Raw genomic sequence first — 23,406 nt, forward strand, 5'->3', positions numbered from 1 at the left:
AGATGCCACAGCCAGTCCTCGCGGCCGGGAAGCCAGCCCTGAAGACAACACACTGCTCGCGACAAGGAGAACGCAGCGCTGGCGAGGAAGGGCGGGCGCACCGCACGCGAGCGGCCCAGGAGCGGGGGAAACCAGCGAGCTCACGGACCGGAGATTCGCAGGTGCTTTGCACCAAAAACTTCCCTTTCGTTGGGTACCAGGAGGGTGCATCGAGCACGGAACTGAGAGGTGAAACCACGGGCAGAAGCGCAGCTCGGGCGCTGGGGCCGGCGCAGCCCCCCCACGACTCCCGGGCCGTTCATCTGCTACTGAAGATCCAAGCAGACCCCAGGGGGCCACGCGAAGTCCTGTGTGAGCCGCTCGGCCGCCGCCCAGGCTCCCGAGACGGGGTCGCGGCCCGGGGAGTGCGGCCGTCTGCCCGCCGACAGGCCGGCCCGGGGCGGCGGGTCCGTCCGCGCAGCCTCCTCCACGCCCGCGGCCGGCCTACTCGTGCAGCAGGAACCTCTGGATGGGCTCCGGCAGCGGCAGCGAGGGGATCAGGTGCAGGCGGTGCTTGCCCAGCGCTCTCCGCACGGCCACGCGGCACAGGTGCAGCAGGGCCCTGGGGACACCTGGAGGCCGGGAGGAAGCAGAGAGGGGGGTTAATGCCTCCCCTGAGCGTGAGGAGACGGCGCAGGGCTCGCCGCTGCAGCGCCCCACCTTCAAGGAGAGGGGGCGAGCCGGCCGGGCTGTTCTGACAGAACGGAGCTGCCTGCGTTCGTGCCCGTTGCACGCGGCGGAGACGTGGCTTTTCTGACCCGGAGCAAAACTGTCCGCCCGCCCTCGGGTGTCCTTCACCCGGCTCTCCAGCCCCGTGGCTTCTGGGAGCGACGAGCGCAGAGGCACCCCATCCTATCAGAGCAGCCCCAGCCGGCCCTCCGTCAGGTCCCCGGGCGCCCCGGGAGCGGGTGGCACTGGCCGCCCCAGGGACTCCCACAGCCACGCACAGCGAGCTCACGGCCCCGGGAGGCGGGGGCAGCTGTCAGGCAGACACCCAGGACTCGGGCGGCAACAGGGCGGGCGGATGACAGAGGGCACAGCGGCCTGCACAGGACGCTTGAGATTAATCCCAAGCCCCAGAGCCTCTGACAGGACCTGGCCCACCAACTGCGGACTCTGGCTGTCGATGTATTAATAGCAAAATCTTTATGCCTAAATATGCAAACTACGGACTTATTCTAACAAAATTTAGACTATCAAACAATCCCAACCAAAGGGAAGTGGGGGACCCCAGGAGATGGGCTTGCAGTTTGTTTAAGGCAAACATTTAAAAATCAAATAGAGCCCTGGCCGGTGTGGCTCAGCTGGTCGGGCATCGTCCCGTGTACGGGGGGGGGGGTGGATTCCATTCGGGGCACATGCCCAGGTTGTGGGCTTGATCCCCAGGAGGCAGCCGACCAATGTTACACTCTCACATGGATATTTCTCTCTCTCCCTTCCTCTATCTCGAAAAATAAAAAATAAAATAAAAAACCAAATAGAAGTGAATTTGAGGTCACAAAGCACAGAAAAGGAGCAAAGAGAATATAACTTTAGGAGCTCTGAGAAGATGTACTTTTGGATTTCCTGCTGTGAGCTCCGGGTGCAGCACCCAGGGATCCTACGGAGAAGGCCGGTCTGGAAACTCCTGGCCCTAAGGGGAGATTCCGGCCCAGGGCTCAGTCAGAGGTTCTGTTTTTTCAAACTGCTACGACTTGGTTCATTCAAGTGACCCACACAGGCTGCAGGCAGCTGAGCTCGGGCCTTACTTCTGGCCTCCTTGAAGACCTGCAGAGCCTCGGGGTCCACCTTCCTCCTGCCTCTGGACTCGGGGCCCAGGGACTCCCACTTCACCAGGTTCAGGTTGGCTCCGAACTCCACGAGCAGACTCACGAAGGCCGCTTCGCAGCCATGGCGCAGCACGGCGTCCATGACGCACCCCGGGGAGCCCCTGCAGAGGCCCTGCGTGTTGACGGGCCCGTTGCAGTTGAAGTCGGGGTTCGCACCCGCCTGCAGCAGCAGCCTGAAGCACTGGAGGTTGTGGTAGGCAGCGCTGATGTACAGGGGACAGACCACCAGGGAGGTGAGGCGCCGGGAAAAGGGGGGCCGGACGTCAGGGAACACGTGGTGGTTGATGTCAACATCGGCCCCGTACCTGCAGGGAGACACGGGGCGGCGGTCAGACCTCGCAGATTCCGGCCCACCCTAGGACACAGGCCCAGACCGAGTACCCTGAGGAGACGGGCCTGAAACCCACGAGCACCCCAAGGAGACGGACCCAAACCCCGTGAGCCCCTGTGAGCACCAGGGGCCACAGATCACAGCAGTCTCGCTACTTTCAGCAGGCGAGCAGCAGTCAGGAGCCTGTAACCCACTCACAAATTCTCGAGGGAATTCTTTCAAAGCTTTAAAGACCCAACAATCCCACCGCTACTTAAACTATCGAAAGAAGGGAAACTTCCACACGTATCTCATGAGGTCACCAAAACAATCCCCAAACCTGATGAAGGCCACACCATCGAGAAAACCTACCAACTAATTTCACTTCTGAGCATCAAGGCAGCTTCAATAAAGCGTCGGCAGAATGAACCCAAACACACTAAGAAACCAAATACCAGCCCTCGCAGGGCCCCTGCAAGGCTGCAGGCAGCTCCGATGTTAGAAGCCCTGTTCACACCCCACCAGCTTCAGAGAACCGAGGGGAAATCACGACTCTGCAGAGGCAGGAGAAGGCACAGTTACGCACACTTAAAAACACGGTGAGACAGTAAGCGGTGGGCGTTTCCTCCACACGATGAAAACACTTCCCACCCAGAGGTCAGACGCTCCGGGACGTTCCCGTGGGCGCGGGGCCTCCCTCAGCCACCTCCCGCCCTCGTTCTGGGGGCCTGTCAGGGGCTGGTGCCGAGGGCGAGAGATGGAGGAGCTGGTTAAGGAAGAGGCAGGGCCCTGCTTTCAGAGGACGGCCTGCCTGGGGAGCCCGCGGGATTGCGCAGGTGCGGCCAGACGCCGCGAGGCGAGGCGGCCAGTTGTGAACAGCAGCCTTCGCACAAACAGCCACAAGCCACAGCGGGAAAGACGCTCAGGAGGCGAAGAAAATGTTAGAGTGAGTCAGCCGAGCAGGAACTCAGAGCGCGTGTCCGAGGTCTGCCCCGACGGTGGGGCCAACTGCACGGGCCCCTCACACTCGGGCTCTTCTCAACACGCACCCCGCTCCGCGCCCTGGGCTCCGCACCCACGGCACCAGGCAGCGCCGTGAAGGCAGCACTGCGACCCGCGGGGTCTCGGAGTGAGGCCTGAGGCACCCAGGCTCTAAGCCATTGTAGATAAGGGGCCTCGGCATCTGAGAGCGCTGGTGCCTGCGGGGCCTGGGGGTCACCCTGGGGACGCCGAGGGACGGCTGCAGTTAGGTTTTGGAGGCTCCAGAAGTTACACGCGGTCTCAGCCCGCACAGGAGCCGCGCCCCTAACTACCCCCGCTTGTCGAGGGTCAGCTGCGCTGTGATCTACAGACTGGACTTTAAACCACGTAAACATGCGGGTGGGCAGAAGCGGGTCTGCAGTTATGAGCACAGGAAACAGTTTATTCTCCGGTTACTACATGTTAATTGTTTATTAATTCTTTGTATTAGAACTGTAAGCCTACTTCTGCCCACCCGTGTGTGCTGTAAAACACATTCTTAAATAAAGAGCAATCCCTAAAAATCGAAAGCAAAAAGGAACACTTGAGCCCTACTGTGCCCCAGCTGGTGCCATCGGCACCTGCCCTGCTCAGCAAACACCAGGCGCCGGCACCTGCGGCCTCGGCCTTCCTGCCGCGCCTCCCAAGCTCTGTCCTCACAATCGCGCGGGTCACAGCCACCGGCCCTGGGAGCCTCTCTGGGGACCTGTGGGCTACGGACCTTCGGCTTCCCCGCGGGCGCCACCGTGTGGCACCGTCAGGCACCACCCGGGCAGGCGTGTGTCCCCCGTCGCCCGTCCCCCCCCCCCCCCCCCCCCCCCGCCCCACTCTCCCCGACCTCACGCACAACAAACGCAGAAACTTCCATTTCACACAATCGACCAAGGGAAGGGGAGGGAGGCTTCAAGCGCTGGTTATTATTTCCCTCATTCGAGGAGCTTGTTTCCCAAAGTGTGTGTAATTTTGGGCACTATGACAATGTGGTATTAGCTGAGCTGTGGGAAAGACAGCCCGGCATCCCCTCATAAAAACATACTGGATGAGAGCCAGTTAATTTTAATCCTGAATATTTTCCAAAATTCCCTACTGCTTTTAATATCCCTGGCAGGGAAGCGCCGGGACAGCCCCATAAATCAGCGTACCTGCTGCAGGCAGGGAAACCAAGCCTGCGCCCAGGACGCGTTCAGTGCGGGACGAGGCCCCTGGCAGGACACTCCACCCGCCCACCGGGAGAGCCCCGCCCGGGAAACGGCGGGCAGCAGGCGTGTCCCGATCACTGTCCATCAGGGGCCAACCACCTCACTCCCGTTTCCCAAGCCAATGACCCATCACTCAGGACATCGAACTCCCACCGGGGAGGCACGTGTGCTCGACTCGCTGTGAGAGCCGCGCCCGGGCTCCAGGGAGGAACCAGGTGCCTTCATGACCTTTCCCCACAGAGCCCCGCGGGCACCTCTGGGAGCCAGGCCCGCACTTAGGTCAAAGCAGCTGTGCGTCGGGACGGCTGGCGGGCCCGGAGGGATCTCTGATGAAATTTACTGATGGATCCTACTCAAAACACTTTCAAGTCAATGACTTACGTTCTCCGAGATGCAAAGGTGTGGGGCCTAGATTATCAGGCCAGAAACCCTCAAAGGGAAGGCGAAAGGGCTGCACAGCCTGTCACCCGCTGACGGAGCAGCCACAACACCCCATTTTCCTTCCCAAACGCCAATCTCAATGCCACTTAGTACATAAGGCCTTTTGATGGAATAAACACATTTTCGGTTCCTGATTTCAAAACCATGTTCTGTGCCGGGCGAGGGGGATGCCCTGTCCCTGCTCCTGGAACCACCCGCTGCCCCTGTCACAGTGGAGCCCCGCCCGGCCCGTGGACACTGGCAGCCGGCTTCCCACACCCACTCGGCCGCCCTCAGAGGGAGGGAGGGGGGGAGGGAAAGGGGCATCTCTGGTGGAAGGAAGTCACTGGAGACACGGAAAATGAAAGTGCAATCTGGCTCAAATAAGAACAAAGGTAACCACCAGTACAATGAAAATGAGACCACAGACCATGAAAACACCAGGACAGAGGGAGCAAGTGAAGCACAGGTCACGGACCAAAGACACAAAACAAAGGAGCAGTTAAGAAACAGGCCTAACAGAGGCTATTCACTGCCTTAGAAACAAAGAGCCCGGGCAGGCAGACAACCAAGGTGAGCCCCAGAGAACGCCCACAGCCCCTGCAGGTGCAAGGTTAAAGCTGCCCCCGGTGAAACCAACGGGCTTTTCGTTCAATAAACCCTCTGTTTTGACAATGAACAAAATCAACAAGCGGGAACTTTCGAGAGCTCAGTCAGCACCCAAGCGCAGGCAGCAAACACCACGAGACACCAGGGAAGCGAAGCCCCGCAGACCAGACGCCCAGAGTTTCTGCAGCTTGGGCAGAGCCGGTGGTTAAACGCGTAGAGAGCGGGACTCCGAGGACGCGGCTGAGGCCGCCAGCGACACAGACGCAATGCCCACGGGCAGGGACCAGCGCCCACAACAAATGTAGCCTGACGTTAACAAAAAGGCATTTTTTAACTCCAGGAATCCCCAAAATGGGTACTAGATGGTCTATATCATCTGAGCGCAATGCAATGAAATCGGATGAAACTCTCTCCGCAACTCTAAGAGCAAAGGAGGAATCGACTTCGGCTGCACCTGTTCAAAAATGAGGGCAAAGCTTAGGGCGTGTGGCCAAAGTTACGGGCAACAGTAATTATTAACCTGAATAATCACATTACTAATCAGGAAAATAGTGGACGAGCAACTCAAAAGATGAAAAAAATAAAGTTAAGGGAAATAGAAAACTAGATTAAAAACAGCAATCAGTGAAGAGAACCGACAAAGCCAAGAAGTGGCTCTTTAAAAAAACCAACAAAACAGACCCTCCGAGAAGCCTGACCGACAGAGAAAAACAGGCAGACACAGAACAGGACGCGCGAGGCCGCGGCGGCCGCTCCCGCGGTGGCCCTCAGGGGCCTGGCGCCGGCCGGCGGGACTGACCTGATGAGGGCCTTCAGGATGTCGGCCCTGCCCACCCGCGAGGCGTGGTAGACGGGGGTGCTGCGGTGGTGCCGGCTTCCGTTGGGGTCAGCCCCGGCCTCCAGGAGGATCTGGGCGCTCTCCAGGTGCCCGTTCACCACGGCCACGTACAGGGCCGTCTGCCCCTTCACGTCCACCAGGTCCACCTCGGCCCCCTTCCTGATGAGGAAGTCCACGCAGTTCCCGTGGCCGGCGGTGGCCGCGATGCGCAGCGGGGTGCAGGGGAGCCAGCCACAGCACCAGACCGACTTCTCGTTGATGCGGCTGAGAGAGAGCACAGGGGCCAGGCAGTGAGGGGGGCTGACAAGCCGCCCCGCCTCCCCTCACGCCGAGGCTGGGAAGCGGAGTGGGGGGCAAGCAGGAGGGCAGCTGCTGGAACAGAGCCGGTGCTTCCCCGGCGCTGCCCGGGGCCCGCTGTACGACTGCCTCTCACGTTCCCCTGCTGGGCCCGGGCCCCTGGCAGGATGGCAACGAGGAGCCCATTCTACAGAAGAAAGCCAAGGCCCAGGCACACAGATGAGCACCGGGGAACATCGGCTACTCCGAGGGGAGGGTCTGCCCTGGAGACGGCAGCACCGAGGACAGCATTCCCTGGGTCCGGGCCAGGCCTCCAGGCCCCTCTCCAGTGCAGGCCTAAAGCTGACCACACCCTGGGCCCCGGTATCCTCCCTGGGACCAGGTGGCCACTGTGCTCCCTCGGATCTGACACAGCAAACACCAGCTTGCAGGGGCCCCAAGGCCAGTGGGGCCTGCTCAGCAGCCGCGGAGGGAGCCTGTGCAGACAGCTCTCCTCGGAAGTGACCATCAGACCAGGGCTCCCTGTCCAGGATGCCACAGCGGGCGGCCCACAGGCCCTCCAAGTCCCCAGCCGAGGCCCAGTGCACCTCAAGTTCCCGAAGCAGCGAGCACAGCTCGGGGTCCAGCCCATGGGAGCAGTGACCCAGAAACGCGCGGTGGCCCAGCCTCCTCCCTCAGCTGGGAATTAGCTGCCACTGGCCACGGGGCCCAGGAATGTCCAAGGGGCCAGGAACGTCCAAGGCCTCATCACCAAAGAAACACAAAGCAACCAAAATATCATCATAGCAACAAGAATATCGTCAACAAACAGGAGAGTCCCTGTGCCCGGGTATAGAAAGAAGGAATTGGCACTTGGAAAAACAACAGAAAAACCCTGGTCTAAGACCCGGCTGGACTCTGCTGTATTCTGCATTTTTATTCTACTGGCAAATCAGCAAATTTAAGGTTTGCTTTGGGCTGAGTCACTGACAGTGAGTATCTGCGTGTAACGCCCCTGCCGTCTGTGACGATCCCCTGGACATTTAGAGCCTTTTTCAATACTGGCGTCTGCTGGGAGGACGTAGAGCTAAGACGTTACGCGGAAGAGCAGAAGGAGACCTATTTCTGTAGCGTTAGAAACCCGTCTAACTCTCACCCAAGGAGACATTTTCATTGACTTTAGCGAGAGTAACAGGGGGAAAGACACAGAAACTTCGACTGGTTGCCTCCCGCAGGCACCCTGACCGGGAATGAATGGAAATCACGGACTTTCGGTAGATGGACAAAGCTCCAACCAACCGCGCCACCGGCCAGGCAGAAACCCTCTTTGGAGAACTACCCACAAAGGTGGCAGTAGGTGCCGTATCCACACGCCGGCATCTCCTCTCTCAACTCACTGCCACCCCAGCCCTGACCGGGAAACGGACACACGGAAAAAACGCCACGTGGAGTTCAGGCTGCGGAGTTTCGAATCCAGCTAGGACTCGGTCTTCGGCACACAGCAGCCACAGAACAGCCCAGAGAGAAGGGCTGAGCTCCCCGGCGTCCCAGGTGGGGGGGGGGTGGTGACAGCAAGACTCCACCGCTGGGAGGGGAGGGCCGCTTCGGAGGGACTGGAGGCTCTGAGGGGCAACAGGCAGGGCACTATCAACACTCGAATGATAAACAGCACCAGCCCATGCCCGGGGATGAGTCAGCTGCCCCAGGCCCTGGAGGCAGATGACTGAGGACCTGAGAAGCCAGGGAGGAGCACACCAGGAATGATGCCACGCGTGGTCCATCGTGAGGGCTGGACCCCGGGCATAACCGGGAGACAATACACAAGGGAGGCAAGTTCTTGTACACGGCTTGGCACAAAGAGCCACAGAGACCGTCAAAGGGGCAGTGCTGCCTCGGGAGGAGCACCAAGGAAGCTGGCACCCAGAGGCCAGGAGTTGCCAGAAAACGTAAAGGTCAAAGGACAGAGCTGGACTTGAACTCAGGCCTCCCTGCCCTCAGTATCTGGCCACCTCCACAGGAGTCTGACCATGCTGGCCCCGCGCCTTCTTCCCTGACCTCTTAAACAGGACAGCATCAGGCTCTTCCCCTGCGAGCCAGACCGCGCTCCCCCCCGGGCTGCGAGCCCCGCTCCTGCAGGCCCACCTGCGGTAGCTCTCCTCCTGCAGCAGGCTCCGGAGGGTCTGGAGGTCCCCCACGTAGGCAGCGTCATGGAGCCTGGTGTCCTCGCAGTGCTCCAGCGGGTGGTCACAGAACTGCTCCCTCAGCCACTCCTTCAGATTAGGACCTGCACTGAAGAGAGGGGCTCCTCTCAGCTCCGGGGAGCCTTCCACGCCGACCAAAAGGAGGCGCCATCGGCAGCAACCCCTCCCCCTCGAGAATAAATCGTTCCCGTGCTCCAGAAACTTGCAGAGCACAGAAAAATACAGAAAGTGTCTCTTAATAAAACTAGCAGTTCCTGACACCAAACCTGACAAGAGCAACAATTTTAAAAACGTGGGCGGGGCGGGGGGCGGTGAGCCTACTGAGACAAGAGTTTTGTAAACAGTGACACAGCCAGGCTGGAGGACCGCGGGCCTCGGGCGGCCTGCACTCCAGTCCCGAGTGGCCGAGCGCGGCTGTGGAGCACGCCCCCCACGGCACACCTTCAGTGCGGGAGGTGATCCTTCTATTCGAGTCGAGTCTCTTTTGAGGGCCTTCTGTACACAAGCCCCGAGCCCAGCACCGTGGGGGTGATGGGCTTCCCTGCCCTCCAGGATGGACAGTCCACTGGTCTTAACACAAAAGACCACAGGCGGCAGGGCGCGCAGCAAGGGTTCCCAAACGTGAGGGTCACTCAATCAGACCTGCGGCAGAAGGCCGGCGTCAGGGACCCCGCTGGGGCTGCCGCCCAGCCCTGCACTCCAGTCACCCCGATTCCACCCCATACAGTAAACAAGCTGAAAGCGGGAGCGGGTGCGATTCAGGCCGTGTAGGGGGAAGGCTGACAGCCAAGGGGGGGCCGGGGTGTTGCTTGCCAGCTCTCCCCTGGGCCTGCCTTGCTGGCCTCATTTCAACCCGCTACCTGGCCCAGCTCAAGGCGGCCTCCCCTTCCCCAGCCGCAGGCCCAGGCCCAAGGGTAACTTCAAGTTGGTGTTTTTCTGATCAGCTTCTCTACGGACAACCCCACGGAGCACTTAAGCACCAACTGGACATCCCTGTGGGCGCCTCCACCCCAGGCCTGCAGCACGCAGAACAGAACAGAACAGAACAGAACAGAACCGAACCGAACCGCGCGGACACAGAGACCCCGAATGTAGGGCAGGGCCGGCCTTTCCTCCGGAGACTCCTCGGCTGGGAAGCAGCCGGCGGTCCCCCGCTTCTCCCACCTGGACACCTCCCAGTGCACCCCTCCCTCTCACGTGAGGCCCGTTCCAGCCCCTGAGGTCCTGGCTGTCCAGGGGTCAACGGCACACCGACCAAAGCCCTGGACGGAAGGCCCTCTTCTGACTTATGCATGTTCCCTGGGTGTCCCTCCAGCCAGGCCCAGCCAGCTGGGTCCTCACTGAGCTGGAAGGAGGGAGGGACGGTGACAAAGTGCCACTTGCAGGCCGCCAAGTGAACGCTGTACCTCAAACCACGGCTCGCTTAAGAGTCACAGGCTTCTTGCTGTATTACTGGGGCCCCCTAAGCTCCCTGGAGGGGTCTCTCTCCAAAGCCACACACGAGCCTGTCGAGTCCAGAGCAGTGAAAGCAGCGGGCACCCAGGGCGAACTCAGGCGACAGGCGCGGAGGGGATCCCGCGGACGCGGGGGCCTGTCCCGACACCTGCGAGCCACGCGCTGCCCCCCAACATCCGCGCGGCAGGAAATTCAGGGGAGACCCTACGTCCGGTGGCTATTTGGGGTGGAGGGCGTGCGCCAGGGCTGCCTCCTCCGCGGGGGGCAAGCGCCCCGGGACCCGCTGCGCAACCAGGGCGCAGGGTGGTCGCGTCCGTCTGCGGGACGATGGAGAAACGGGCACCGGCCCCCGAGGGCCGGCCTCGGGCTCTCCTGCCGGTGCCCTCGGCGCGGGGAGGCGGCCCCGTCCCGGGTCGGGGTCGGGTCCTAACGGGCCCGCGGTTAGAAAGGCGAGTTCCCTGGGGACCGGGAGCGGCGCGCACGTTACCTGCGGGCCCCAGCCCGGCCCGCCCGTCGTGGCCGCCGCCCTCCGCCATGAGCGCTCCGACCTCGGCCGTCCGCCCGCAGCCCGGCCCCGCGCCCGCCGGCCGGACCCTGCGCGTCCGCCACCACTTCCGGCGCCGCGGGCGGGGCCTCGCTCCGGGGCAGCGGCTTCCGGGGCCCCGCGCCCCGCCTGCTTCCCGACCCGGGCGAGCGCGCCGACGGCCCCGCGGTCCTGCGCTCTCCCCGCAAAACACGCAGAGGACTCTGGGAAAACACGCTCGCGGGGGCGGGGCCGGGGCCGGGACGGGGGCGGGGCCACGGGTGGGGGCGGGGCCGAGCTCGCCGGGCCCTGGGAGCTCCGGCGGGTCGGGGCGGGTCCCCCCACGGAAGGGGCGTGGCCACCGGCCCGGGGGCGGGGCGTGGGCGGGGCCTCGGGAGGGCCCGGGGGCCGATCGGAGCCGCCTCTGGGGGTGGTCCCGGGGGCGCGGGCGGGAGGAGACCCCCTCGGGGCAGCGGGGCCCGGCCCGTCTGCGCCCCGCGCTCAGCCTGGGCTCGATGCGGCCCCGAGCGCGCGGGCGCGAAGGTGCGGGCCTCCCGGCCTTGCTGCGGGCTGACCGCAGCGCTGCGCTCCCAGGAGCGTATCCGACGACTGTGGCCCCGAATTCCTCCCTCGGACTGCGGCCACTGCCGGTGCGCTGAGTCGGGGCTTAAGCGGGGGTTCCTCCCGCGCCCCCCACGCGGCTAGAGAGGCCTCAGCCGACGCAGGGGGCGCGCGGGACGGGAGAGCCGTTCCGAGTGCGGGAGGCGAAGGGGGAAACGCGGGGCCCCCGCAGCTGGGCGTGTGCCCGCCGGCCCTGGGGCTGCAGCAGCGGGAGAGGCGGGAGTCAGGGCGCCGCGAAGACTGGTGCGTGGTGCGGGGACGGCCCCGCACCCGGCGGCACCGCGCTGCGGCCTCGGCGGGCCGGCGGGGTTCGGGGAGGGCGGCTTCCCGAACCGCTGTTTGGGCTCGATAACCGCAGAGAGCACCCTTGGCTCGAGGCCCGGTGACGCCCACGCGCTGCGGGCGGGGGGCCAGGGCACCCAGCCTGCCGGCCTCCGCCCGGCTGCGCGCAAACCCTGCGAGCCTGCAGACAGCCCAGGCGCCCATCGCGGATAAAGGGATAAACAAATGGATGTGGTCTGTCCCTGCAGGGGAATATTACTCGGCCTTGAAAAGGAAGGGCGTTCTGACACAGGCTGCAACGTGGATGGACCCTGAGGTCATCGTGCCGAGGGAAATAAGCCAGACACACAAAACAATGCTGCTTGAGTCCCCGCATATGATGTTCCTAATGTCGTCAAATTCATAGAGACAGAACTTCTGACCTTTCCTCCCTAGAAATAGCATCTAGGCCTCAGTTGGGTTTCAGATCCAGGCCCAGAAAAGCAACAAAACCAGCCACAGCCGACCTCAGGACCAGCTGCCTTGAATGACGGCCTCCCCCGCCCTGCTGCCCACAAATCAATCAGGGGAGACCCAGGCCCTGGAAGGACACACCTGGAAAGCTGCTGAATATTCTGTTAGATCTTCCCCTGAGACCCCCCTAAAATCTCCTCCCTTAAAACCTTAGCGCTCCCCCTCCCCCTTTTCCTTCCCATTCCTGCCCCTGCCCCCCAGGCACCTTCCATTACCTTCCTCACTCCCAAGCTCCAAGGGCCCTTCCTTAGCGTCTATAACTCATTTCCTAAGCCCCTTTCTCTAGGAGTTACTTCTTTTATCTCTGTGATTTACCAAATAAATGGTCTCTTGTAAAAAAAAGAAAAAAAAATTCAAAGAGGCAGCAGAAGGCTGGGGGCCTGGGGTGGGGCAGTGAGGGGTTGTTTAAGGGACAGTGTCGGGTGGGAAGGAGGTAAAGTTCTGGAGGTTGGTTGCACTGCAGTGTGAATATACGTATGCATTACCACCTTACAAGAGAGGAAGCCTGGTCCCACCCACCACCACCCGAGAGCCGCGGGTCTGGGCTGTGGCCTGGACGTGGAGATTTTTTGAGGCTCCCAGGTGATTTCACCTGCGGACAGGTTGAGAGCCCGTCCCCACCAGCTTCAGCTGCGCCTTTGCACCGAGGGGTTCAGTGGCCTGACCAGGGGTCACCGTGCCTGGGCCTGGCTCTGATGTTGCCCTGGGGACCCTGTCTCCTGGAGAAGGACCTGAGGCTCCAGCGGGTCCACGACATCCCCACCCCCTCTTCCAAAATGCCCGCTGTACTCTCAACACCAGCAGGTGCCGGACACGGTGCTAACCCTTACCCCACTGTTCAGGACCCCAAAGTCAGGGGGCTCCGTGCCGAGCCCAAAGCACACAGTGGCAAACCCCAGATGGTCCAGCCCTGCAGCCCCTCGAACCTCACTTTCTGTCCTGGGTCCCGTCCCACTTCCTCTGGGTCCTTTAAGCCCAACAGCCCCCCAACAAACGGCTGCCCAGTGAATACTGCAGGTGGACCTCATTTGGATCACGTGACCTGCAGCCAACAGCAATGTGCCCACGCCAACACAGCCCTGGGCACCCTGGGTGTGCCACCTGCTCCAGCCCTGGACAGACAGGGTGAGCACCACCTCAAGCAAAGTGAGATCTGTCTCTGCCCCCTCCAAGTCCCAGCAGCACCCTCGCATTTGCCCACCCCCCACCCCTATCACCTACTCCCACCCTAATATCACACACACACTCCGAATCCTGTTGCCATGTGACAGCTCAGCCTCTCCGTAGCAACCCACTCACCCATGTCCCCCAAATAAAATGCCAAGTATCCCCTGATGACTCCTCCTTAGAGTCTAGCCCGATGTTTCTGGAGCAGAGCTTGGCATAAAATGTTCCTAACCCTTAATTAGAAATTCCTCTCTAAGCATTTATTTTAAGGAGATCATCAGATGTGTGAGAGATTTAGCTACAGTGGTGCTTGTTAAACATAATTTTTATAGCAAAAATGTTTAACAATCGTTTTCTGGCTCAGGAGCTCTGGGAAGGGGCCAGGGCTCCTCATATTAACCAGCCACTGGTCCCACCCGGTTCCCTCCCCACTGCAGGGGGCCAGGGCCTCCTCCGCCAACACCCCAGGAGCGCGGGTGGCTGGAAGCCTGAGCCTCACGGCTGCGTGTGGGGAGGACCCCAGCCCTGAGCTTGAGGTGCTGGTGCTGCTGGCAGCAGGACCCCCCACAGCCCAGCTCCGGGAATGGGGCACCCGAGGGCCACCCTGCAGGGCGGGAAACAGGCGGCCCCTCTGGGCCGGCACTGGGGCCTCCCTCCTCTCCTTTGCCCCAGCCCACCCCACTCCTCTTCCGCCCTTGGCCTCTGAGGCGGGATGGGGGCATCCTTTAGGTTTGCCCAGGGGAGGCCACGAACCAAGGGCAGCTGCGCTCTGGCCTTGCCCTGGACATATTTTGACCGGCCCTGGTCTGCGGGCCTGCCTCCCTCAGCCTGGGCGGGAGCCGGGACCCGCAGAGGCGTCTGCCCTAGAAAGGAGCAGTCAGGAGCCCCAGGGACTGGACAAGTGCCACGTGCTTCCAGTGAGAGAGCCTCAGGACAGAATGCGCATCTGAATCACCGCTGCTCGTGCCCAGGGTGGTGACCTTTGCTGAGAGGGTCAGCCAGAGGCTAAACCGGCCAGGCCCACCTCCTCCCACACTCCATCCCCGGGAGGGAGCCCGCCTCCCTTCGCTGCCCCCGCTGGGGGAGAAGCAGGGTCAACACCAAGGAGCCGCCCGCCCTGGCCAGAGCCTCTGAGGACGGCGTGGGCCCCTCCATTCCAGCACCCCAGCCCCGGGAGGGGCAGCTCGCCAGAGGCCTCCCCAGTGTCGTCCTCCCCCCCCTCCCCCCGCTGGGCACTGGGCTCCTCGCCAGACTCCACCCCTCTGGCTCCGGGAGACGCCTCTCTCCTGACTCACTGCCCCGGGCGTCCTGTCCTATCTGCCCCAGCAGACACCTAGTTCCTGGAAAGCCACCTCGGTCACACGGGCGTTTAGAGATTCTCTCACCAGAGACGCCAGGGCTTATCACTGAACAAGCAATGAAGTTGCTCAGCTGCCGCCTCCTCCGGGCACTGGGCCAGGTCCAGGGTGCAAGGTGAGCTTACAGTGCGCGTAAGGGGGGTGGATGGTCCCCAATCAGACACGTCCCCCTCCTAACCTCTGCAATCTTATTTGGGAAAAGGGGTTCTGCAGATGTAATTAAGGGTCTCGGCCTTCCTCTCCCTCTCTCTCTGCTGACCTCTCCCTGTTACCCCGTCTCTGTCTCACTGTTCCCCTGAACTTCGCTCTCTCTCTCTTCAGCACCCCTCTGTCCGTCTGTCTCTCTCAGCTCACCAGCATCTCCGCCTGTCCCTGCCCGCCCCTCCCTGCACATGGCCTTCCCTTGATGTCTCTGAGCTTCTGCCCCCGCCCCTGTGACTGACCATTGGTCCCACCGGGTCAGAGACTCCAACCTGACTGTCGTGACCATCAGCTCAGACGTCCACCTCCGCCATGGATCTCTCAGTTCCCGTTCTGGGGACAGGGCCCTGGCCAGCCAGGCGGCCACGGTCAGGTTCCTCTGGCCAGCAGCCCCTGCTGGAAGCCTGGACCCCAAGGCTGAACACAGACCTTGTTTTAGTGTGTTTCGCTTTAGTGGGCTTCAAAGACATTGCATTTTCATCAACATCGAGGCAAGACCCTCCAGCAGCAAAAAAAATCAACAATCGCTGAAGTCTCAGGTCATGGTTTTCATGTTTTAACAATACTCAGGTGATGGTTAGCATTTTTTAGCAGTAAAGTTTTTTTAAAAATATGTTTTTATTGATTTTAGAGAGAGAGGAAGCGGGGAGAGAGAGAGAAACATCGATGTGAGAGAGACCCATCGATTGGTTGCCTCCCACACGCACCCCAACCGGGGCCAGGGATGGGGCCTGCAACCAAGGTGCATGCCCTTGGCCAGAATCAAACCTGGGACCCTTCTGTCCTTGGGCCAAGGCTCTAACCACTGAAGCAAACCGGCCAGGGCAACTATAGAGTTTTTAAAAATTAAGGTCTGCGCAGGCAGACCTCGGAGACACTTCGGGTTTGGTTCCAGACCACAGCAATAAATCAAGTATCACAATGGAGTGAGTCACATGGCGTTTTTGGTTTCCCAGGGCATATAAAGTTCTGTTTACACTCTACTGTAGTCTATCCAGTGTGCAATAGCATTGTGTCTATAACAGTGGACGTACCTTAATTAAAGAGACTTATTTTAAGGAATTGGCCCATGTGACTGGGAAGGCTGGCAGCCCAAAACCCAGGCTGGAAACTCGACAAGAGCTGATGTTATCGTCTTGAGTCCAAAATCTGGAAACTTGACAGGTGTTTACATTGCAGACCTGAAGCCGACTTCCTTTTTCTCAGGGTAGCCTGTTTATGCCCTTAAAGCCTTCGACTGACTGGGTAAGGCCCACCCAGATTGTTGAGGGCAATACCCTCAATTTAGATATTAATCCCACTTACAAACTAGCTTCACAGCCACATCTAGGCTAGTGTTTGACCAAATAACTGGGCACCCTGGCCTAGCCAAACTGAGATAAAATTGAGCCATCACACCCACCAACACATCTACAGAGCAGGGATGTCCAAGATGGGATGGTCTTCAGGCACAGTTGGACCCAGGAGCTCAAAGTCTGGCCCGAGGTCTCGTCCATCCACAGACTTGCTTTCCTCTGGTGTGCAGCCCCCACTGTGAGCATCACCGCCGGCCTTCAAGCTCCTAGCTCGGCCGTCGCAGAACAAACCGTCTCTCACCCACGTCACATATCGCTCCCAGGAAATACCTGGACGGCCCTGCTGGTGAAGCCCCATCCCTGTGCCCTCCGCCAGGGCCTGGAGTGAGGGAGGGGTTAGTTCCCCAAAAGAAGGAGCTAAAAGGAAACAGGAAGAAGATGAGAGAAGACGGCACAGCCACGCGCTCCTCGGAGCCGGGCGGCTCAGAAGCACTTGCTTTACCAGCCCAGGCCGGGTGGCTCCGTTGGTTGGGCGTCACCCCCTACACCAAAAAGGTGACAGGTTCGGTTCCAGGTCAGTGCACATACCAGGTTGTGGGTTCGATCCCCAGCTGGGGCACCTGCAGGAAGCAACCGATCTATGTTTCTCTCTCTCCCCCCTTCTCTCTAGAGTCAATAAAAATAATAATATAGTAATTTTTCTAATGTTTGAAGAGAAGATGAATTTTACTTTCTCCGAAGTCATAACCATAACACATGCCATTCAACCACAGACCGAAGTTGAGACGGTTGCCTTTACGCAGGGGACCCAGTGCCAACCCCGCTGCGGTTCCCCGAGGCAGGGGCCACGCTGGGCCAGGCCCAGGCGTGAGGAGAGGCTGCCTCGGAGCCCACAGTGGCGGAATGAGCGCCCTGGGCTGCAGGTAATAAAGACCACTGCTGCCGGACGTGAACAGAGCCAGCCTTCATTCCTGTTTGAGGCCTGGTCGCTGAAGCCCTTACGAGGCACCCAGGCCAACACACACACCAAGGGTTTAACTGCATCCTGTGGATTTACTTTTCCAGAGAGAAATATTTCTCGGGGAAATGTCCATAAAAGCGACATTAGCAGCAGCGGGACTGTGTTTCCTCTAGGAAGCCTGTTCCGTTTAATCCAACTTCCCGCACACCTTCTACGAAGATGGCCTTCCCCAGAGGCTGCCGACGGCCGGGACGTGGCGCTGTGGTGGCCTGAGGCCCGGCCGGTGCGGCTCAGCGGTCAGAGCGTCGGCCTGCGCACCGGAGGATCGGGGTTCAGTTCCTGCTCAAGGGCAGACCTGGGCTGCAGGCTTGATCCCTGCCCCGAACCAATCCATGTGTCTCTCTCACATCGATGTTTCTCTCTCTCTCCCCCCTCCCCCCTCCCTTCCACTCTAAAAATCAATGGGAAAAATACCCTCAGGTGAAGATTAACAACAAAGAAGAAAGAAAACGGAGCCTGGAGGAGCTGTAACCTCAAGTGGCTATTTTGTCAGAAAGGGCGACAGGTGTAGTCCCTCAGAAAGCCGTCAGCACCCCTTCCCGGCGCCCTCCCAGCCCCCCCGCACCCCCCCGATTCAGCACAGCGGCCTTTATAGGGGCCTGGGGACTCGAAACACAACTGGAAGGAGCTGCTAAAGGAAGGAGGTGATTTCAGAAGGAAGGACGAACCCCCAGTTACGAGACGAGGTCTCCAGGGGCCGTCCGGGCCTGGGAGGAGGGCTGACCTCTCCAGGGGCCCAGGGCCTCCGCCTCCCACAGGGTGAGGCCCAAGGCACTAAGGAGGCCGCGGGCCCCAGCTCCCAGCCAGAACCTAGGGGACCAAACGCAGAGACCACCTCCTGCCTGGTCCGGGGGAGGTGAATTATAAATGTTGACAATGATATCATATGGAATGCATTTTGAAAAAATTAATGATATAAAGATGCGTCATAGCCCACAATTCCCAAGGAGTAAAATATAAAGCGCTCTCTTCTGTAAATTCTACGTAGACAATTGGTTCTCACAGGTGTTTGCGGATCGTTGCCGAACTGGTGTATCCAGAGCCGAGGCACAGCTGCAGCTGAGAAACAAGTGTGGTTCTGACCTGTATCGGTTAATATTTTCATTTACTTGAATAAGAGAAAAGCAAGATTTGCAAGGACTTCATTTGCTTGTTTTTTGGTGTGTGTGTGTTTTTTAAAATATATTTTCATTGATTTTAGAGGAAGGGAAAGAGAGAGAAATACTGATGGGCTGCCTCCTGCACGCCCCCTGCTGGGGATCAAGCCCACAACCCGGGCGTGTGCCCCGACCCGGAATCGAACTGGAGACTTCTTGGTGCCTGGGATGAGTGATGCTCAACCAACTGAGCCACACCAGCCGGGCGAGGGCGGCACCGGCTCCGCGGTGACGTGAGTGACTTCCTTGCGGGCCTGACGGCAGTGTGTGAACACTGCAGGGGGCCGCCTCCAGCCCGGGCTGCTCACGGCGGCAGGCTGCAGACAGGGCCCCCTTCTCGGTCGGCGGGCATCATTCTCTCTCACGCCGCGGCATCTGCCGTCTCCACGCGCGAGTCCTCCCACCTCGGCCCCAAGCGACTGGCTGAACCTGAGTGGGAAGAGCTGGGCCGAGGCACAGTGTTTCCACCCTACAGACACGAGGGACAGTGACCCCAAGGGCGTCGGTAACGGTAAAATGTAATAAAAAAATTAAGCGGTGAGTTTTCAGGATCTACTGCTCTTGGTTTCACATAATGGCTTAAAAACTTCCTGGAAGTTGAGCAGTCGCTGGTCCGAGCCCTGCGGCTGGAGACCGGGAGTGGGGCGCAGGCCGCAGAGCCTGGGTCTGGGCAGGGCCTGGGGGTGGCAGCAGGTGGCCCAGAGGGACCGCGAGGCCCCCCACAGGCCGGGCTCTGCCAGGCTCATCAGCTCCCCCAGGGAGCACTCGGCTCTTTATAAATTGTGACCTTGTTCGCTGGTGAGGGGTCCAAGAATTTTATTTTACTCCCACAACGGTTGTTTTGGCAGGTGTAGCAGGAGGGGAAACAGCAACCTGGGTGTGCGGTTTTACAGGCGGCAGGGGCAGCTTTGGGAGGAGCCGGGCCTGCTCTCGGCTGGGGCCCCCAGGCCGTGAGTGCCAAGTCCACGTGCTGACTCCAGGTTTGACTTTGCAACTAACAAACGAGCTTAATGCCTCAAATTCCCAGTTCAGGAGTTTTTATTGAAAGTTCTATTTTTAAATGCCTCCCGGTGTTTGTCTTGAAACTGCCCCAAAGACGCTTTCCTTCAGGGCCCTAATCCCTGGAAATGGGAAACCGCCGGACGAATGCGGGTGCGGCTCTGCTCCCGGGGTCCCGGCTGAGAGCAGGACCGGGTCACCTTCCCAGTGGGTCCAGCCACAGGGACAGACGGGTGGGAGTCCCAGTGACCAACCCGGGCCTCACAATGGCCTGGGCACTTGTGCCTCCGTGGGCCCTTCCTCCACAGAAAATATTAAGATTCTTATTTTACAACGGCATTGAAATGAAGGCAAATACATTAATATTACACATTAAAACATTTGCTTTGTCCTGAACCTTCATTTTTTCCTTCTGATTATAAGAATTTACACTTTCACGGGCCCCTAAAGTGCCATGGGCCCTGATACTGTGCCCACTGTGCCCTCCAGCGTGAGGAGGAGGCATGTTGGTGGAGTTGGCAGGACAAGCAGCGGGTAGGTGGAGATCTGGGATGGTGGGGTGCTCCATCCCTCGTTGGGGGTAGGCAAGGCCTGGAAGCAGCAAAGGGAGCATCCAGTGGAACCCTCGACAGCATCTCCGAGAAGTGGCCAACTAGCCTGTGCTTGCACACCTCCTGTGACAGGGAGCTCACTCTCTATCAGGCCACCCACACCACCATTCTGTCTGAAAGGAGACGTCTTCCTTGCCCACAGCCAGCCTCATCTCCCTGCACTTCTCACCCATGGGTGGGTCCCAGGCCACAGGGACAGGTTGGACCCTAACCTCCACCCACCAGCCCTTAATGTGGACACAGTGGTCACGTCCCGGCTCCAGCTTTCTCTTCTGTCAGCAACACAGTCCTGTTTTTAATTTTGAGAAATCCTTCCAAAACGCCCTCTAAAAACACAATTCACACCACACCCTCAGCCATCCCACACGGTATTAATCTCTCCAACGTCTGCCCTGGAAACCTCAGGCCGGCGCGATGTTAACCTCACTTCACAGACCACGAACAGCAGCCAGTACTCCACGGGCGCGCTGGGCGCCGGTCCTCGGTCCTCGCACTTCATCACCAGCGAGGCGCCCGTCCTCGGACAGCGAGCTCCGCAGTAGGTACCGGGATGGATCAAGTCGATCACTCAGAAAGCAGCACGTGGAGGCCACCTGCGGTCACGAGCGAACAGAGCCCTCCACAGGCCGAGGCCAGGCTCTCCCGGGGGCGCCCTCCTCAGGGGCCCCGCGCCCCGCCCGCTGTCCTCGCTGGAGGCGGGACGCTGGTCTTGTGTGTCCACGGGGCTGCGCTTTCTCATTAAGTTTGTCTCAGGAATAGTAACTTCGTTACAGATGTTGCCAATACTTCAGTGTGCCACTTGCTTGTTAATTTTTCCTTGGCTATTTTAAATTTTTATTGATTGATTTTAGACAGATTTATGCATCGTTGGTTGATTCTTGTATGTGTCCTGACCAGGGACCAAACCCACAGCCTTGGTGTATCTGGACGATGCTCTGACGGATGGAGCTACCCGGACAGGCAAACATTTTCTGATTTTTATAAAGCCAAATGTTCATTCTCTTTCATCTACGGCTTCGGAAAACCCCATCTTTTTCAGTTTCCAGGCTCTGCACCCTAACATGTATTGAGCACCCATCATGTCCTCTTCTAGGCGCTTTGTTCCCACACATTACACTGCCTCACAGAACTATTGTAACAGAAGTGTAAACAGCTTGTCATGAATAAGCATTTATAAATGTCATAAACATAAAATGTTCTCTGACTACTTTCTAGTATTCTCGTGTTTTAAACTCTTCAGCGTTGGGAAGTTGTTTCTGTATGTGATGTGTTTGCCACAGAGATAACCACATGTTCCTGCGCTTGTCTGGAGAACAGTCTGAAACACTTCTGCTTTGAAAGGCTGCACTCGGCAGAGGCGACCTTTCTGGTATCTGGCTGGGTTCCTGTGCTATTTCATTGATTAATTTACATTGTTCAATACCAGAACCACTTTGTTTTCATTACTATAGCTTTATAGGATAATAGCTTAAATTTCCTCAATAATCTCAGATTTTTTACAATGTTTTTATTGATTTCAGAACCATGATCTCCTGGTTCATAGGTCGATGCTCAACTGCTGAGCTACACCAGTTGGGTTCAGATTTTTTTTATTCTATTCAATTTTCAGATTAATCTGGGGGAGAAAGGTCTGCTTGTGTCCCTGAGATGTGCACCCTCCCATGTGCCCTGCACCCCCCATGGTATGGTCTGGAGCCCAGCCCTGCCTCAGCTCTGTGGGGTCTCCAGCCCTGCCCTCACCCACCCTCCTGGGCAACCCTTCTCCATCTCCCCAGCAGGGGCAGCTGAGGGTCCCCCAACAGAATTGGCCACAGGGACCACGCTGTCACCACTGGAGTCTAGTCTCGTGTCGAGGTGTCCTTCACTTTCTCACCTGCACCTCCTGTTCTAGGGCACACCCATCCTTGCCTGCACCCCACTTCTCTGGTCACTGTGGCTTCAGACCAGGTCACGGCCTGAGGCCCGGGGAGGCTGGCATCTGCCTGGCCCATCTGTCCATCCTCTGAGCAGGGTGGGCAGCTTCCCTGCAGGGTGGTACTGGCTTCACACCGACCCAGTCAGAGGGTTTCTACTCTTTTTGGAAAACAAAGCAAATGCTTCCCAGGACTGCCACCCACCCGCCCGCCAACTCTGTGGGAACCGGGCCTGCCTCCGAAACCACAAATCCCCGGCAGGCGGCTCTCGTGTCGGGGCCACCACCCAGGAGGCCGAGCCCCAACCTGGAAGCTCGATCCCCATGCAGTGGCCAGCAGGCCAGTCGAACATGTGCCTGCCTGTCCCAGCAGAGGGGACAATGGACACTGCAGCACAGTGTTCACACCAGTGTCTACGGAGAAATGAGCCCACACCCGCCAGCTGCTATCCAGCAAAACGCCTGAGTGGACAGAGAATTTAAACGGCAAACCCGTGTCTCAGGTTTGCGGCATCACCTACGGGTGGCGGTGCTGGGAGGCTCTCGCAGGACAGAGCAGGACATCTGAGTGTGCGGTGAACACAGGTCTGAGCACTTAACTGGTAATCACAGCTGGGAACTGCTATGCAGGCCGACTGTCCCCTAGCTGACCCGACTCGCTGGCTGGCAGCAGTGACAGTGGCCTCACAGCCGAGGGGTTCGCAGTGCTGGCGGCTCAGGACATGGTGGCAGGGACCCGGGAGGGGGAGCACACTTTGCTCTCACTCAAGGACAGACCTGGCCTCCCTGAGATCCAGGACCTTCTGAACCCCACTTTCTCACCAGAAAGACAGACTCACTTGGTTTAAGGAGCTGAGAATTAAAATTTGGGACTCAGCTCTAAATGACTTAAATACTTGTTTTATAGTTTAAAAAGCCTTTTAAATTTCTTTTCTCTTACTGAATTAAAAGAGTCCTTCCCAACCTCCCTTTATTAAAACACTTCCGCCCAGCTGCAGGCTTATAAATGCTCTACTTCCCCAAGACCCATTAGGAAAACACAAAAGCCTTTTTATTAATAGAGTGTGTCATAGGACAGAGGCAAACACAGCCCACCTCTGAGCTCCTGGGGGTGGGCTCCGCGGGGGCCAGATGACCAGGGAGGTCTGCTCTCTGCGCCTCTGAGTGTGGCGGAAGGTCCCAGAGCCTGGAGCCAGTCCTGTTGCGCGGAACCTCTCCCCTTCTGGTGAGCGCCTGGGCTCCTGACCTTGTGCCCAGGCCTCATTTTGCAGACCATTCTGCGGAGGCTCCAGCAAACCGGCCATCCTGAGCCGGGACCACTGACATCGACTATTACTCCAGAGCCGGGGAAGCGCTGGGCCGGCTTTTCCTTCACAGTGAAACCTGCAGCCAGGTCGGGGCGGCTCAGAGGAGAAGCACAGCAACATCTCAGGGCACCTGCCAGGGCACTGAGGAGCTCCAGTCCCTGAATCCTAACCTGCAATGTGTCACTGGTGACGTCATCTCTTCTTAGATGTCAATCATTATTTTTTAGGTTTCTTATTAAAAAG

General features: G+C 59.2%; 1 protein-coding gene across 1 annotated transcript; it reads right to left on the minus strand.

The window, feature by feature from the left end:
- Nucleotides 1-424: 424 nt before the first annotated feature.
- On the minus strand, nt 425-10,732 carry ASB1 (ankyrin repeat and SOCS box containing 1). The gene is made up of 6 exons (XM_087819959.1): nt 10,684-10,732; nt 9,467-9,476; nt 8,683-9,372; nt 6,226-6,528; nt 1,788-2,173; nt 425-611 (listed from the first exon to the last, which is right to left on the minus strand). The coding sequence occupies exons 1-6, from the start codon at nt 10,730-10,732 to the stop codon at nt 484-486; spliced, it is 1,566 nt and encodes a 521-aa protein (XP_087676085.1). The 3' UTR covers nt 425-483.
- Between the last annotated feature and the right edge of the window lie 12,674 nt (nt 10,733-23,406).

This window comes from Miniopterus natalensis, chromosome 8 (genome assembly GCF_054644295.1).
Source record: "Miniopterus natalensis isolate mMinNat1 chromosome 8, mMinNat1.hap1, whole genome shotgun sequence".
In the NCBI taxonomy this organism is placed as follows: Eukaryota; Metazoa; Chordata; class Mammalia; order Chiroptera; family Miniopteridae; genus Miniopterus; species Miniopterus natalensis.

Excerpts from the sequence above, each read along its gene's own strand:
- ASB1 (XM_087819959.1), bottom strand. The coding sequence starts at position 10,732 with ATGGCGGAGGGCGGCGGCCACGACGGGCGGGCCGGGCTGGGGCCCGCA. Across the intron at positions 6,529-8,682 it reads CAGGAGGAGAGCTACCGCAG|CCGCATCAACGAGAAGTCGG; the intron begins GTGGGCCTGCAG and ends GCTCTCTCTCAG. Across the intron at positions 2,174-6,225 it reads ATCCTGAAGGCCCTCATCAG|GTACGGGGCCGATGTTGACA; the intron begins GTCAGTCCCGCC and ends GTCTCCCTGCAG.